We start from the raw sequence: 17,267 nt of genomic DNA, 5'->3' as shown, positions 1-17,267 counted from the left end.
ACGAAAACTAGGAGTTAATGGTCTGTTACTGTGACAAATAATGAAAAATTATATCTTTCTGAATGCATAAAATAACCCCAAAATTTAGACAACTCACCCCGATTTTTTTCTTCAACAATAAATAAAATATGTTTTCCTTGAAAGCGAATCGAATGTGCAGCCAAAGAGATCAATATTTAATTTTAAGCAAAGCAAACGCGACAAAATATGATTCATTAAATCATAAACGATGTGATTTCTTACATACGTTAGCGTATAATAGTAACTGAATAGTAAATTCTCAGATGATACACAGTGGATTCACAATTCCAAAAAATAAATTGAATTGGAATTTCTGAGGTTTTATAATAATGATTGGTAGTTATTCGAAATTGAGAATAATTTTGTATCCACTTTGTTGGGAACATTAACAGTTATTTTTCCCTTCCCTTTACGATGATAAAGAAACTTAAATTACAAATATACTTTAATAATTCCAGCATTAGCGCCTGATTTTCACAAATAAGAAACTCATTCATGTTGAGAGTAGAGTTTTCAAATTTACATTAATTTCAGAAATATTCCCAATATTTCATTTTCACTCTCAGCATGAGCTATTACCTTTCACTAATTTCGAATTTGACATTGCATCTAATGACCGAAGATAGATCCCAATTCCTCTATTTGCATGATAACTGAATATCTTACTTGCAAGTTGCTCATTTGGAATTAAGTTCATAGAAAAATATTTTATTCCCTCAGGCAATAAGCCACATGGAATGTTTTTTTTTTTATCTTGGGAGGACACGTTGGTCAATGACATCATCTTGAATTCTCCTTAGCAAGGTCAAATGAAGCTAAAAAATCTCAATTCGTAGGATATTGCTTCATAATATTTTTTGGTTCGCAAAGTTACTTTTCCATTCATATTCTCTCCAAGGTTATGAGGCTATTTGATCTCCAAAAACTAAAGACGCGCACACCTGATTACTCAAAGAAAGATGGATAAGTTCGAGAATCTACGATCATCATCTAGCAATCTCGATTGACCTTCTAGCTTTCGTACTACCCAATAAGGCTCAGAAATACCTTATGCGGTGTCTGAGGCTTCTCTTAGTCTCCCATTTTCATTACAAACTACATATGGAACACCTTCCCAATGATATTATTTCCATTTTGCCGCTATGTTAACGGGGCAATATTTTTCAAACACACACTAAAGAGAGCAAGGGCTTTCCGTACAGCCGCCTCCCGGAAGAGATAATGTATCAATTATACCATGCTCAATATTTTACTCGAGTTATTAAGTGGAACCCCAACGGAGGCAGAAATAGATTCAAATGAGTAATTTTATAAATGTACAAATTCTGAGAATGGGCGAAGCATGAACTAATTACCTTAATAAAACAATGTGATGCGATAGGCGGAAACAATATCAGATTCGGATCCAAGATGAGAAATTCATCTCGGATATCTTCACTGCTTCGTAGGTCGAAGTACGGCTAGTATGAGGCCCACTTCTATACGGACGGCTAAATCCTACTTGATTAGTCCCCACTGGTGACCCATTTGCGTAAATACTGATGCTATTCTCTTGAAATTTTCAGGGCCTGTATAATTGTACACGCATTAATAAGAGAAATTTTTCAAAATTAATTTTTTTATTATTATTAATTGAAAAGATGATACTGATGCAGCGAGAATGCTTAATTAAAGTTCAGTTATAACAATGAAATAAAACAAAGAAACTAATTACAATTACAAAACATACATTTACAAAAAAAACTACAAACCGATTACGGTGGCCACAACCTCAGTATTTAGTGAGTTACATAGTCACTTTGAATTAAATAAGATGATGCCAAGTCAGTGAAATTTTTAATTGATAACGAAAAGGTATCAATGTCAGTCGGGAATGGATTTATAGAGACGCTTATTCTACCAAAAATTCCTTATAAATTCTATATAAAATTCCATATAAATTCTATGTAAAATTCCTCATAAATCCTCTTCCGACGGTCTTAACGGTCAATTAATGATAGCCTAGGTGTTGGCATGTGGAGCAGGGAGTTAATAACAATAGCAATAATTTCATTGAGAATTTCAATCTTGATTTCATTCATATAACTGTACTAAGTTTTCATTTTCAGAATTGATACATTCATAAAAGAAAAAAAATAATAAAATTTTTTTAAAAATGCACCCTATGTAGACCGCGGTTAGCATGAATACAATTCGATATAACAATATTTTAAACAAAAGAGATAGATCACCCTGTGATAAAAGTCCAACAACAAAAAATTGAGGTGACAATAATGTCAAACAAACAATATGTTTTCCAAAAAAATTAGGATTACACTGCGATTTGACACAACTTTACACTCACTCGACCATTTATTCATGTTCATCAATAATAAAATAATTAAATCATACGTGAATACAAACAAGAGGATACAACACGACGTTATTGAGGAATTTTTCAGTAGCCCATATGCGTTATGTTTAAATTTCTTGATGTAAGTTGCACTTAAAAGTTGAACTGGAAGAAAGTTCCATATTTTAGAGGCGGTTCGAACGGGTGAGCCGGAAAGTTGTACCTAGTACAGCACTTTCAAGGTACTATGATATTGATGAAGAAAACAATACATTTACCTATATATCAACATTAATAAGGCGACCTTTTATCTTCTAATTATTTTCTCAGATTTTTTAATACTTAAGGAACGAGCAAAAACGTATTGAACAGGGTTTACTTTGCTTACCTCTATAAAAAAGATAACAACATGCGTTTACCCCGAGTATATCGTCACCGAAATACGGATCGAGATGTAGGTATGAGTAATAATAATCACGCTTCTAAAAAGAGCCGACGATAATGTCGCAAGCTTACGGATAAAGATCATTAAGGGATATTCCCGTTGGCGGCACCTCTTCGCCTTGGATCGTCCTCCGAATGAGGACGACAATTAATGGCTCCGTAAGGTCCGTCAGTGAAAAGCACTCGGTGCGCGACTTGAAGAAAAAAGTGGTTGACTCGGAAAAATGGATTTGAAAGACCTTCACGCAGTTGCAAATGGGTTTAACTTGTTCAGCAATGGCCACCGGCAAGTTGCAATCTTCAGTATCCATCGTGTGAGAACTACCGGGAAAATTTAACAAAAATATAAAGTGTGAAATCGAAAAAAAAAAAAGAGATGATGATTTAACATAGAGTGCATTTTGACGGAACGTTTTCACACTTTAACGTGATATTTAAGTCTTAAAAAGATATTCATTGTATCTTTCTTCCACCATATTACTGGATAAATATTTTCTGTACCTATCATATTCTATATATTACCACATATTAGTTACTGCTCTCTGACGTGTTAGGTAGATGTGTTGTTAAAATTGTGTAGTTTCCCCCACATACAGTTACATTATGTGAAATAGCATAATAATGCAATTGGAATTTTATCTTATTACGGAAATAAGGCCGAGGATATACCTAAATTCTAGAATTATCGAAACAACAATCGACTTATTTCTTTGACTATGGCAAATTTAGTTTTTAGATGCATCTATTTCACAATTATAGCCTCATATACTCAACACTTAAGTAAATAGGCATTTTACACATTTTTTTAATTCTGACATGATTCCTACACTTAATTATAAACTTACCGCAACAGTGCAACAATGGTAGATATCTGCCACGAATTTGCTCCTAGGATGCATCGTAAAAAATGACAAATATAATCCCGAATCTGAAGTAATTCCTAACAAATGAAGCGCAGAGAGAAAACGACTGGAAAGTTGCACATTAGAAAGGCCATTAAATAAAAATAACCGGTAGGGTTTTTTTCTCCTTTGCTCCACACGCGATTAGGGAGATTAGAACATCATGAATAAGTCCACAAGCGCTCATCAAAAAACGATGAAAACCGAAAGGAAGATACTTTCACGCTTGTTGCGAAAGTTTATTTGAGAAGGGTAATCAATTCCACAAGTAGCTCATGGACGTGAACGAAAAAAATGACAAATGAGAAAGAAGAGTAGACAATTCCCTCTCATTCGATAAAAAAATTGTTTTAATGATAAGGTACTTCAAGGTGGCTTAATGCGCCAGCATAAGGGGCAGAGTTGAAAACGAAATGGAAAAGTTGCTTGATGAAAAAAATGATTCTTCCTTTGATCCAAAATATCGAACAATACTGCTTTCATGAATACAAAGCTTTAGCATGGAATTCATGACTGCATGAGCTTTCGCAAATGCCGTAGGCATTGGTAAAAAAAAACCTCCTTCATATCTCCCATGAAAAAATCCATAAATGGAGATCACTCAAAGATAAATAACTAATATGTGCTTATTAGAGGCTCTAGTCTTTCTTGCCATAACTCGTATGGAACCTAATTGAAAAAGGATGGATGAGAGTTAGTTTCCTCATAGATTGATCCCTTTTACTATTCTGTCTCATACTGTCTTGAAATGGTTTCATAAACCAACGCATTGTAGGTACCCTACATAGCGTACTCTAGTATAAGATACGAAATACGCTCTCTTCTATTTTAAAATACTAGTAGATATATTTTGATGGTCCACAGCGACACTTTTGCCTGATATATTAAACCGCCTAAAAATTACAACTTTGAAATTGGAATTTCAGGAATTACTTTAGTATCCCATTTGTCGAAGGGAAGAAGGAAAGATTTGGCACCATATCCATGAAAATAGTAGTCTACGGATAGCATCACCTTTCGAGTGCAGGGCACGATGTGATATTCTCGTGAATCCAAATTATATTCTCAAGGACCCACGAAAAGTGTCGAGACGAGTAGAGAGAAACACGGCGACCGAGAAAAAAATGCATTAACGGGTTGATTTCGTAGTGTGATGGAAAAAAAACGTGGACAAGTTTGTCTCGTCCCAAGAATTATGCGATCTCTCCGCGATTCTCGGAGGGGGTGGAGAACATCTTCTGCCCCCGGGGGCATCTGGATGAAGGAGAGGGGGGAAGAAGTTGTGGGCACTACCCTCGGGGGAGGTTGGAGCAGCGCTGGAGAGTGGCAACAAGGCCTCACAAATCGACCTTTGGGCGAAATAAATTTTCGCAATGCGCGTCGGAGATAAAAGCTTAACACGCGCACGCATTGCGAGAATGGGCGCCTTCGAATCGAGCCGGACCGAAATCAAGGAAAGAGGAACAACCTCCTTCTCTCCTCCTCCTCCTCTTATACCTTTCGTTAACATCATCTCGGATGCCCTTTTCGGCTCGTCCCTCGAGGGATCGAGACACACGAACAGATCATTATCGCGAACCGGTGAAACATTATATCGAGTGAATGGTATCCTTTTCATCCATAATGTTGGTGTCATTTACATTTAGTTAACATACTTTTGCAGCCATCAAACTTGGATCAACATCTTGCTACACATTGTGCGATTCGTGCGAGAATAAAGGCTACTTCACGGACACGATTTGATTTCTTGCGTTGCAAAATATTGGAACGGGTTCATAGAAATAATTTAAGAAGATGCGACGTCGTATTACATTTAAAAAATTTCATGAACGACTCCAAGTTCTTCAAGTCGATTCTCGTCTAAACCAATTCTGGCAGAAATAATCATTGCACGGAAGATTTTTGAAGATAAATATAAAGTTATCGTGACCCAATGTAACAATGCCGTGAGAACTTCCATCAAACTTAGATCATGAACTTACTACGTATTCTGTAAGAGAATGTTGTACTCATGAGAATGCTGGCTATTTTACGAAAAATTTTTGGCTGCTTCCATTTTGGAATTTTGGAGCGGAGCCAAAACCTTACAAATTTAAAATAAAATATTTAAGAAATTATCGCGACCCGATGACACGATACCTTCAGAATAGGTATTCTTTTCGGCCATCATGCTGGAGTCATCTACATTTATTTAGCAAATTTCCATTGTCATCTAACTGCGATAAACATATTTTGATGTACGAGTGACAATAAAAGCTAGTTTACTGACATGAAATGCATGCAATAGACGGATACATAGAAGTAATTGGAGAAGATACGAAGTTGTTCTACGCTAAGAAAAATAACAGCAATTGTTGATCTCTGCGGATTTTTCGTGCGAAAATCCAGTCCTTATCACACAAATAAGGAGATCATATCAATTATCATCCCCACTCATGGACCACATTGAAGTACTTACGGTTGCATTAGTTGTAATTCGCTTTTTTTTGCTGCAATGCAATAATAATTTGCCAGTTGCGATTTGCGCTGCTAATATCGTAGTATCTGAACACAAAAATCTCAGTATTAGCACGTACCGACCAGTATACACATATGATCTTGAGGCAACTTGATGATCAAAAGTCATGAGAAAATACATAGAATATTGTTGATGTGATGATTAATACTTTATGTCATTTGATCATGAGACTAGGTGGTATCACGATTTTTTTAAAAATATGCGTGATTTAAAACATTGAAATGCACACGGAGAAGGATCAAGCTTAAAATTTTCTTTGAGCTCTCATTCCTGAGCAGTTGGTGTTTCCTTCACTCAATTTTCTTTTTGAAATTAAAAAAGATTAAGAAATATTATTTTGAAACACGAGGAGGCCTTCAACTCCTACGAACGATATTCAAACAAGGCTCAGCTCTAAAATGTCTTCTTGCTTCACAATGCAAACATCTGCGTTCCGTCGCGTGGCATATATTTTTAAAACTTCTTACAGGGTAATTAAATACACTGACCAGCAGATCGTTGTCACAATCATAACAGCCTATTAAGTGACTAAGCTAGGAACCAGTAAGATATTTAAATTCATTACAACACCAAACATCCGAGTTTTGACATGTGGAGAGAATTATTACGATGTCAAGCAAATGCAAAAGACTGCTGAGATTAAATTAAATTAAAAGTTTTAAAGTGAAAAATGAAAATTACGGAATGGATCATAAAAAACATCCATCCTACACTTCCCGATCCCACTCCTTTTAAAGGAATCAATATTTTTTCTTAATAGTTGGAAATCACAACATTTTCTACCGTTTATCACGATCTCTCCACATTAAAAGTAATCTCACCACAATTTTTACCTTATATCACCAAAATAGTGCATTCATAAGAACAGCAAATTGTGAAGAGTAAAATTTTCCTGTCTTAAACTAATACCAATTGTAAGCATCAAATTCCTATTTCCTTAAGCCTGGTGAATTAAATTGAAATCATATTATTCGCGAAAACAATATATCGCACTAACGATATACTTATTCCCCATCGATAAATATTCTAAAAAATAACCATAAAGATGGATTAGTTAGATAAAATCACATTTCTTAAGACATATAAAATATGCATTCAGCATGTAGTTTCATCTTTTCATGAAGTAAAATTTCGAAAGCAACTATACATGTGTATATTTATATATTTATATTTGTGGATAAATATTGAAGTTCCAAAGTAGAATCATAGTATCGTATTACTGAACTTTTCATCCATTTATCACAATCTTTCCACATTAAAATTCAATATTCAACAATGCTTACTTATCCTATGTATATGTACATACTTCATATCACCAAAATAAAGCACTCAATAATAGAGAGTGAAATTTCCCTTCCCCCCTGAATAAAATTGCACGACAGGACTGATTATTATTGAATAGGTCCAATCAATTTTTTAACGGTGTTGCCTCTCCATTCATGCCTCTGAAGTGTTGCGTGAATTATAAAGAAAATATAAAACCCCCCGTAAAAAAATTGAAGGACAGCAATCATTAATACTGAATAGGTCCAATCAATATTTTCACCTTTCTTCTTCTCCATTCATGTCTTAAAAACGTTGCGTGAATCATTCCTTCCGCATGAATGAACTTACGCTCCCGCAAAACGATCTCATAAGTGCTCAAAAGCGACGAGAGTCGCCCGCAAATGGACATTGGTGTCCATCGAATGGTGTGGTTCCGTTTCAACACAACCGAGTTACCACACACGCGGTCACTCGAGCGTTGAGGACGAGTGGCCGAGAGTGGCCACTCCATCGCCCGAGGGCACACGTCGCGAGCCTCCCGAGGAGGCGATCTGGGAAGCCGTGACAATACGAGAGAGGCAGCCCAAGCAAAACGGAGAGTAGAAAGCAAATATATTTATTTGGGAATACGCCGCCGCCCGCTGTCAATGTCGAGCAAACAACGGACCGAAGGAATTCTGATGAGCATCGTGAATAATGTGGAGAGGAAAAAAAATGCTCCTCACGGAAGGACTCCTCCATTGAGACATTTAGCAAGGTGTTGTTTGGGCTTTTAAAAGCCTAAAAATGAATGTACGATGGAGTACAGTGATATGAAAATTTATATTCGTGTGAAGTGAAAAATTATAATTAACTATCGGTATTTATTGAGCCAGGTAAATGAGTACACGTACTATAACGAATGAATATCTGCAATGTAATATCCTTTGATAATATATATTTTTATGATATAGTTATAATTAAGTAAAGCACAAACGTCTTCTAGAAAGTAGAGTCACAAACATATTTATCTGAAGTCTTTTTTAGACGTACAAATCAGACAGTAAATTAGATGCATTCCGCCAAAGTTTAACTCATGTACAACTTTTCCGATTTCATAGTTTGGCATACAGCTAACTCTAAATTGGGACAATTTATCATAAATAGGCTTAACTCGATAAACGTAGGTGGTTGCATAGTTAAAGGTAAGCTAAAAATAACTGACAAAGATGAACCGAATTCAAATATAATATTTGCAGCAGCACAAAAATTTGTAGTAATACTAGCAGGTATTTTTCTAACAATGAAATCCGCAAGACATTCACAGTGACAAGATGAATGCTAGAGATCCTTTCGTAATTGCACTGACAAGGATTTAATGTAGAAGCAATGTAAATATATACATCTACATACTAACCCCAGATGCCGCCTCAATAGGTGTGCAGCACGAGGTGTTAGGACACCAGTCGTTTTCTCATGAAAAGGAAATGTTCTAACGAAATAACGCCTAGCATTTATTAAAGTCCTTTATCGTGCGGGGGAATATGGAATCCCCACACTTATTAGTTCGGCACAATATCTCTTTTGAATTACCGTTTTTGTCGGGCCTGGTAATGTGATGGGGTTCTTAAATGACGTTCTCCGTATCGCTCTGAAAGATATCCATTTTCAAATACTTAATGTAAGTCTAACGCGCAGCCTCCGCGTCTCTAGCGGCTCCCAACCCAATGCGTTCAACATCTGCGTGACGCTTTCAGTTCACCCGTAGTGATTTTTGACGAATCGCGCAGCTTTCCTTTATATTTTATTAGGTTCACAGATTAAGTCTTTCTGCGGCGAATCCAATGTTCTCGCTCCATGTTCAAGGGGTGGGAAATAGCACCTCTCTTTTGCCTTTTTATCCCACAACACGCTTGATGAGTTCTACCTTCTTCAGGATTCTGCCAAGAGTATTTCTTATATGTGTTCCCCACGATAGGTTCTAAGTTATTATAACAACTAGGTGCTTCACTTCATCTCCCGCTGGTACGTTAAATCATCTACAACATATTCACGGGGATAGTGCGACGACCTATGCAAGAAATGAATCGTCCTGTATTTGTCCACATTTAGTTCTTGTCCCCACTCTTGGCTCCCCAAGCTCAATATACTCGCTGCAACGGACACGATATACATACGATACAAAATATCAACTGATACGATAAATTATTCCTTTACCCACTCACTATTCATGGTTATAATAATGCGAAATGTTTAATCGCACTACTACAGATGTAGACGCGTTTGAAGAGAGGGAAGGTGTTTCTCACAGAAACGAGGGCACTGGAGTCACTTTCTGTGATTCCGAGACGCTTTGAAGGGTGCAAGTGCTGCTCTCAGTAAATAGGTAACTCACCCCCTGGCAATTTTCACACGCCTCAAGAAGAAGTTACGCCAGCGGTCGCACTGAGCAGGAGGAGAATTGCGAACTGAGAGACGAAATTTCCTCCTGAAAAAAAATGTGTTGAGATGGCGTGGAGCACGCCAGCAAAGTCGCTTCCCATTCAAGCGAGAGAAAAGAAAGAATGAAAAATTAAAAGGGTTCACACGCGAACATGGAACGTAAGATACTTTCATAGGGGAAGTGTTTTGTAACCGGGCCGTAACGTAACTCGGGAGGAAAGGTGCTGACGCTTTATCTGGGAACAAGGCCGCTTAATGCGAACTACACAATTGAGAACAGTTTTTACGAACATGGATTACGTCGTGAAAGAATCCGGGCTGGTGGGATCATGTCCGCGCCCCATTATAAACACAATACCACATTATTTACTCACTTTAAATTCACGAAGACATGTATTTAGAGGAGTTTTGGCGGTAAATTTCTTTCTTTATGAAGAGTAGGTATACTGACCACATAGATGATTAATTTATTCTCACAGGCGAGTTCATTCTAACTCATACTAACTGAAATTGCTCATAATTTAATGCCTACATACTCCGCAATTAAATTATTCAGCAGCTATCGGGCTTAATTTTTCATTTATTGCCTGATAAACTAATAGGAGGAAATAATAACGAGAGGGTTACAAAATAACAAGGCGTTTCAAGGGTGCTGCTACCATTCTATTACTAGACTTATATTATGAGAATCCAAGATCATTTCGATTTCCGATGATCCTGAGAGAATAGCAGACATTTAAAAAATCCATAGATGGCCAAGGGTTGTATCTGCAATGCATGTGTGTATTTTATGAGAATATAGCAGTGGATTTAAATATTGTATAAACACCTAGCGCCACTAAAGGAAAAAATAGTTCGGACATCGTGCGCGACTTTTATATTCTTCAATAGCATAATAATATACAAGTTGGAAGTCTGAAAAAACATCCTTAATATATAAATTTATACAGAACTCGTAAACATCCTATTAGGTATTGATTAGGCTTGATTGATTAGCCTAAACTGTAGCAGCAAGCAGGTTAATTAAAGAAATTTGAATAAAAAGAAACTTTTGAAGATGTGTCGCCGTTGTTATTATTTCCAGAGAATTCACATTCGAATTGTCACCGTTGAAGTACCCCGCAGAATTCAATATAAACACAGTTTTGCAAAGTTTCGGTTACATCCTCAGTCAACACCACACAACTTGGGTAGTTAGATTAAATATAATAACCAGTTACGCAACTCTTTGAAGAACTCATTACATTATTTAATTCCTTATCTCAACCTCTCTTTAGTTATCAAATAAGTCGTTTTCTCGCAAGACTTCAATACTGGGTAAAAGTATTCACGCCATTTATTGCATAGCACAAGTGCCCAGACAATCTGAATAAAAATCGAACTGACCACAGATTACTGCGATTGGAAACTAGTCCGAAACAAGAAATGTTCAATTACACACCATTTGAAGTACTTTGTTACCCATAAAAATATTTAAATTAAACTTTCACCTGACTGTCAAACATTTAGGAATTTTTTTCCGATATGTTCCAAGTATAAAAGTAGCACTTTAAACATGAGAGGCGCATAGCTTGCTTTTAAGAAACCATAATAATTTATATGTCAGGGTTATCAAATTCAGAGCCTCGAAAGAAAAAGGGTCAACAATCTTACTCAGACCACTCATATGGTTTTCCAGCTTAACAGTACCGACATGGTGCGTTATCCGCCGATAACCCAGTAATTGAGCAATTAATTTCGGTGGTTATCCTTCAATTAAGCGATTTTACATCACGCCTGTGCTTATCGATGAACGGAAAAAAGGCCAATTAAACAAATATTAATTATTTTTTTACTTTCGCAATCATAGGGTCAAGACAGGACCGATTAATGAGAAAGTTCGTAATGCAGTTCAAAAGAGATGAGCTCGCTGAGGCCAATCCCACGTATCAACATTCCACATTTGGGAGACGTGAACTTTAGCTTAAAAAAAAAATCAAGGATTCCACTCTAAATGCCATAATTACAAAGCCATCAGTCGCCTCTGACCTTAAATTGCTCACCGGGGATGTAATTAGGGGGGATGTCCGCCTCACATGCCCGCGATAGGTTCTTTCATCGTAGATTGAAGGCATGGGTGATAAACGATCGGGAGGTACCACTCTCTAAGACGAGACTAATTCCCTTCCCATGAGGCTTTAGCGTACGTGAGTATGAGAACGTAAGTGCATCAAACCTTCACCGCTGGCGCCCTTTTGTAGATCGAGAACACATGAGACCTCGAAAAATTTCTCAACGACCTCTTCGCTTAACTACCCCACGTCCAGCTCAGTGCATATATTTGTTTTCCTTTCATTTTTTAAACCCTTTTGCGAAACGGAAACTTTTTTTTGCTCGACAATGCATTGTAAATGGCGTAAATGGACACGGTGAGTGTAGCGGCTGCATAAAAAAGGTTTGGGAAGGATTTAATGGGACAATAAAGCCATAAAGTTGGCTTGTACCACACCCGCGACGGTTGGTTAAAACAGAGATTTCTTTTTCCGATTAAGCCTCAGAACAGGGATACGATTACGCTAATAGGTGTCACGTTTAGGCTGTGGATACCACACTCTACATTCTAAATTACCATAAAAAAGCATCAAGAAAAATACTTCCTTATTTAACATGTTTTCCTCTCACCTTGTTTGCAAATAGAAAAAAATCATCTCAAGATAGGTAAAAATCCCTAACACACCTCTGGCAGCAGAATAATATTAACCTATGGCTACAATACGGAAATAATAATTAGAACTTAAGCAATTCTGGGTAGAAATGTTAATCTTAGAACACATAACTTTATCGCTAGAAAATTAACATGGAAAAACTACTAATCGAACCAAAAATTGAAGGAAAGGTATTAACCTAGCATAACCATAGATTTATGTATACATTTACATGTCTAAATTAATATTGAAAGAGTTCTATGCCAATTCTTCTTCTCACTGCACACAAAGCTGCTTATGAACAGCTGATTTCTAAATCTTATATGTCAGTATGCTTACAGCACAGTGGTTTATTACGGCGCGTATACTTATGTATATTCTACGTTTCATGGTTCATCTCATACTCAATATTCAGTAGAAATATCTTTGCTTGACTTGGAACCCATAAAGCTAACTTAGTTCCCACGTAACAAAAATTGTCATAACGTGCATAAGTGCTATATCGCATTTTCACCAAGTCAAGCCTGAAACGATTTCATACTCGTGTTGGGTCCAAATAACCTAAGTTATCTGTACCTTCTTCAACTATCTCCTCATGAATATGATTTTTATACCGCTTATAACTACCATTGCTGTTGGTCATCTTATCCGGATCAAACCTTGCAACTCAATTTTAATTCACTTTCCAAATATCTATCAAACTAAAATCTTCAGAATAGCTCAGAACCAGATGGCAATGCAGTATTCTAATACTTTAATTGTGATTTTAACTGTATCTTGATAGTTATTGTTATTATTTAGAATTGAAGACGGACATCAGTCCAAAAAATGGCCACCAAAATTCGAAGGCAGCGCTGCGATCATTCAAAGGAACGAGAATAATAATAACGAAATAAACGAGATCCAATGAATGATCTCCAAATGGACGAGAGTCATAACGACATTTTTTTTGCAGATTGAGTGTCATAGTGGTACATAGATCCAACATTATTTTTTCTATGTGAAGCAAATAATTTAGAGACTGTCAGGCTCAGCTTATTAAAACAACTTGTCTGTTTCCACACCCCTTTATTTTCATCGACCATGGTTTCGGCAACTTGTGCCATTGTCAAGGTCTGCCATTGACAAGTTGCCGAAACCATGGTCGGTGAAAATAAAAGTGTGTGGAAACAGACAAGTTGTTTTAGTAAGCTGAATATTAAAGATTTCCACCGCATCACGCCGGACACTGTATCTTTTATTCTGTCAGGCTCATTGGAATTTTTTAAAAATTCCTTTCAGTTTGCGATTAATGCATTTTTTTATAAAAAAAATTTTTTTTTTTATTATTTCTTCTGATCAATTTAATTTTATCGTTTACAGCACGACCACCATCATCACCACGAGCCAGGCATGCCCTTCGACTTCACGTACGCCGTGAGGGAGTCCGACCCGAGGGGATCCATCAACGACTATTCGCACAACGCCGTGTCCAACGGTGACGAGGTCACCGGAGAGTACAGGGTGCTGCTGCCGGACGGGAGGACGCAGGTGGTCAGATACACGGCCGACTGGGCCACAGGCTACCACGCGCAAGTCAGCTACGAAGGAAGCATCAACCAGGGAAATTACTAGAAGACAGCGGTACGCTCCGAAAAAGTCCACGATGAAGAAGGAGAGAGGATATGATCACCCACGCATTAACAAGTTCGCGATGAGCGTGCTGTAACCCCGAGACGAAAATAACACACGCCTCCCAAAGGTCATAGCTGGGAAAAAATTCGGGTGGGGGAAGAGTGGCGTTCATTTGGGGAGGGAGATCATTTGGGGGGGCTCATCTGGATGGGAACAAGCGTCACTTGTGCTTAATCGGTCGAATTGTGTCAATTTATGAGACGTGTTAGTTGTTCATAAATTATGCTATCATATTGAAATTTTCAGGCTATATAGAATGAAACATCTTCAAAAATTTAATTTAAGCTCAAATAGCAATAGCTTCAAATTTGAGATGTTATTCAATTTAAGGCTCTGGAAAACGTTAAAAAGATGTGTCTACTTCATAAATTCTCAAATAATAGATATCATGGCCTAAATAATAAGCTCGTACTTATCACGACAAAAGATCGGTGGCACAGGATTGAGGCGACCCCTTAAGATACTACCCACCAGTCATTACGGGGGAGTTTGAAACCCCTGAAACTCGCTCGCTACGGCCTTGATACGCCATCCCCCATCGAAAGCGGCGTAGAATATTTCTTCTCCTGGGACAGTGCGTTAAAGAAAGCATTTATATTGGAAACGTATTTAAAATCGAAAAACGAACGAGCTATAAAATTAGCCGAGATGTGGGTATTCCTGCAAAGGACTTGAATGTAATATTACCAGGAACATAACCTCTCGCAAGGACCGCGGACAAAGTCATTATTATCATGCCATCCCGATCATCGATAAAATAATTCATTTGTTCTCATAGAACAGTCCCTTTGAATTCCTGGAACGGTATAGAAAATGTCTTGAACCACTCCACAGCAGATTCGACGTAGTTGATAGCACTTATAGCTATCATCTTCATCGTATAACAGAAGGATGGGATGAAAATATCAGATAAGGGAGTAAAGTTATCAGACGCTTAAAAGGATTTTGACAAAAAAATAGACAATAGGAGAATGGAAAGTCGTGTTTTTTTTCTGTGAGCGCTTAAGCGATCCGTTGCCAAAATAATGCTTTCGTGTAAATTTTGTACAAAAATCCATCTCATGCGCGCATTTTCCATCAAGGAAATTTTGTCATTTGTCACACGGAGGAGCAAATCATTTGCCACGCGACTCCGTGACGTCATTGATATATATATAAATAAAATCCCCAAAATCAATCATCGTCATTTTCCTGCCATCATCCTTGGTGAACAAAGGGTGCAATGATTAGGAGGTTGACGTCATTATTTAAAACAATTTACATTACATAACATTTATAGTAACCTATTTTTGTAAAAGGTTTTTTTCATTTTTTATAATATAATATATATTTACAAATCTCTCCTCAAGACGACATCAATGTTGAACTAGCAACAAAATTAAGCATCTGCATGAGTGTTTGTGTGATTTCTATGTACTTCTAGAGAGGATAACTATAGAGTGAAAAATAAAAAATATGCATTTTAAAAACAGTTTTTTGTTCCTATTTTTTTTAAATTATGCACAACTTGTCCGTCACCACAACGAAAAACAGTGAATTCGTCATGCAAGGTAATAAATATGGGGCATCCAAATATTCGTGGAAAGGTATGCCTATTAAGATAGAGCCTGTGAAAACAAAGTGTATTTTGTCGTCGTTTTAAAATGGGTCAACAGTTCCCCTATCTTTTGAATGAAGTGAAGATAAAAGAGGAAGTCCTCCATTAATGGAACCGAGGAAAAAGGAGCCGACCATAAAATCAACCGCCAGAACAAAAGACGCTGGCAAGGTCAAGCAGTGATGCCAATAGCAATTTTGCGGTCGAAATGCCGTTTTGTGATCTGGCATAACCACATAAAATTACGAAGTAGTGATAAGCACCGCATACGCCCGGAAAATATGAATTATTTTTTTTTCTAAATAGCATTCGATAAATGATTACAATAAACAACAAAAACCAATTTCAGAAAATAAGTAACTATACGTTTTGCAAACAAAACACAATTTAGCCTGCAAAAGAAGTTGCGTCATCAGTTACATGGCACAAATAAAATGGCTCAGAAATTGTATTTACAATTTGCACCAGTAGTTACGCCAGTCATTTGCACATTCACAAATATAAGAGCACTATGGACTGAATATACAAGAGTGCAACTAATGTTTTAGGTCATACGGAGACGGAAAGCTAATAATTTCACGGATTACATTTCATTTGAAATTGTCTTTAGTCTCTTAAATATTGACCTGGAATTTTCACAGACAAGTTCATGCCAGTAACTGTCAATCATTTAGGGGTTGTTAATCATTCTGTTCTCAGAGGAACTATTGGAAAAAGAAATCTCTGTTTTTGTTGAAATGAATTATGGTGTCGATACTTTGATACCTTGCTCTTGATATATGCATCGACAAAAATGGTCGGTAGCAGTAAATATTCAGGGCGGAACATACAAATCAATTTTATTTCCATTATTATTCGCTAATTAAAAAATTACTCATCGGACAGGAATGGTGCTTCCACTTAACACTTGACAAGCAATGGAAGCCACTTTAACCATATGGTTTTAATTAGGCCAGAGAATCTTTATGGAAATATACAGGGGGGAGAAAAATAGTTTCACGAAATGTTAACCTTAGATAGTTGATGCCAGTAGGAGCAAAAATTAACGATGACGCTTTGGTCAAAAACGCACCACTTTTTAACTACAGATATTTCAAGCCAACCGCTCCAATTGGCCGCAATTTTTCCCTAGCACTGGATGGTCTGGACAACGGCAATGTACTCTAAAAATGGTGCGTGTTTTCGGCCAAAATATCTTTTGTGATTTTTGTTCCACCCTATCTATTGCAAAGGCTTTAAAAAGTTTTCATTCATATCGGGTGCAGAGACACTATCCCCCACTAAGAGGAACAATCAGTGGAACTCCATTCAAGGTGAATCAAACGCTCATTCTGATCGCCAGAGCAAAGGCATTTACGCGGCCAGCCAATGGCTGAACTCCCGACTTGTGGTCACGAGAGAAAATGAT

At 37.1% G+C, this 17,267-nt stretch overlaps 1 protein-coding gene across 1 annotated transcript in view; it reads left to right on the top strand.

The window, feature by feature from the left end:
* Positions 1-15,733, top strand: part of LOC124166881 (non-classical arabinogalactan protein 31-like) — a 36,873-nt gene extending 21,140 nt beyond the window's left edge. The window contains exon 3 of the mRNA XM_046544592.1: positions 13,951-15,733. Within this exon, the coding sequence (XP_046400548.1) occupies positions 13,951-14,202 (252 nt within the window). The 3' untranslated portion in view covers positions 14,203-15,733. The remainder of the gene's footprint in view (positions 1-13,950) is intronic.
* Positions 15,734-17,267: the final 1,534 nt, after the last annotated feature.

This window comes from Ischnura elegans, chromosome 10 (genome assembly GCF_921293095.1).
Source record: "Ischnura elegans chromosome 10, ioIscEleg1.1, whole genome shotgun sequence".
In the NCBI taxonomy this organism is placed as follows: Eukaryota; Metazoa; Arthropoda; class Insecta; order Odonata; family Coenagrionidae; genus Ischnura; species Ischnura elegans.
The sequence above is the reverse complement of the archived record's forward strand: the minus strand, read 5'-3'. Positions and strand labels throughout refer to the sequence as shown.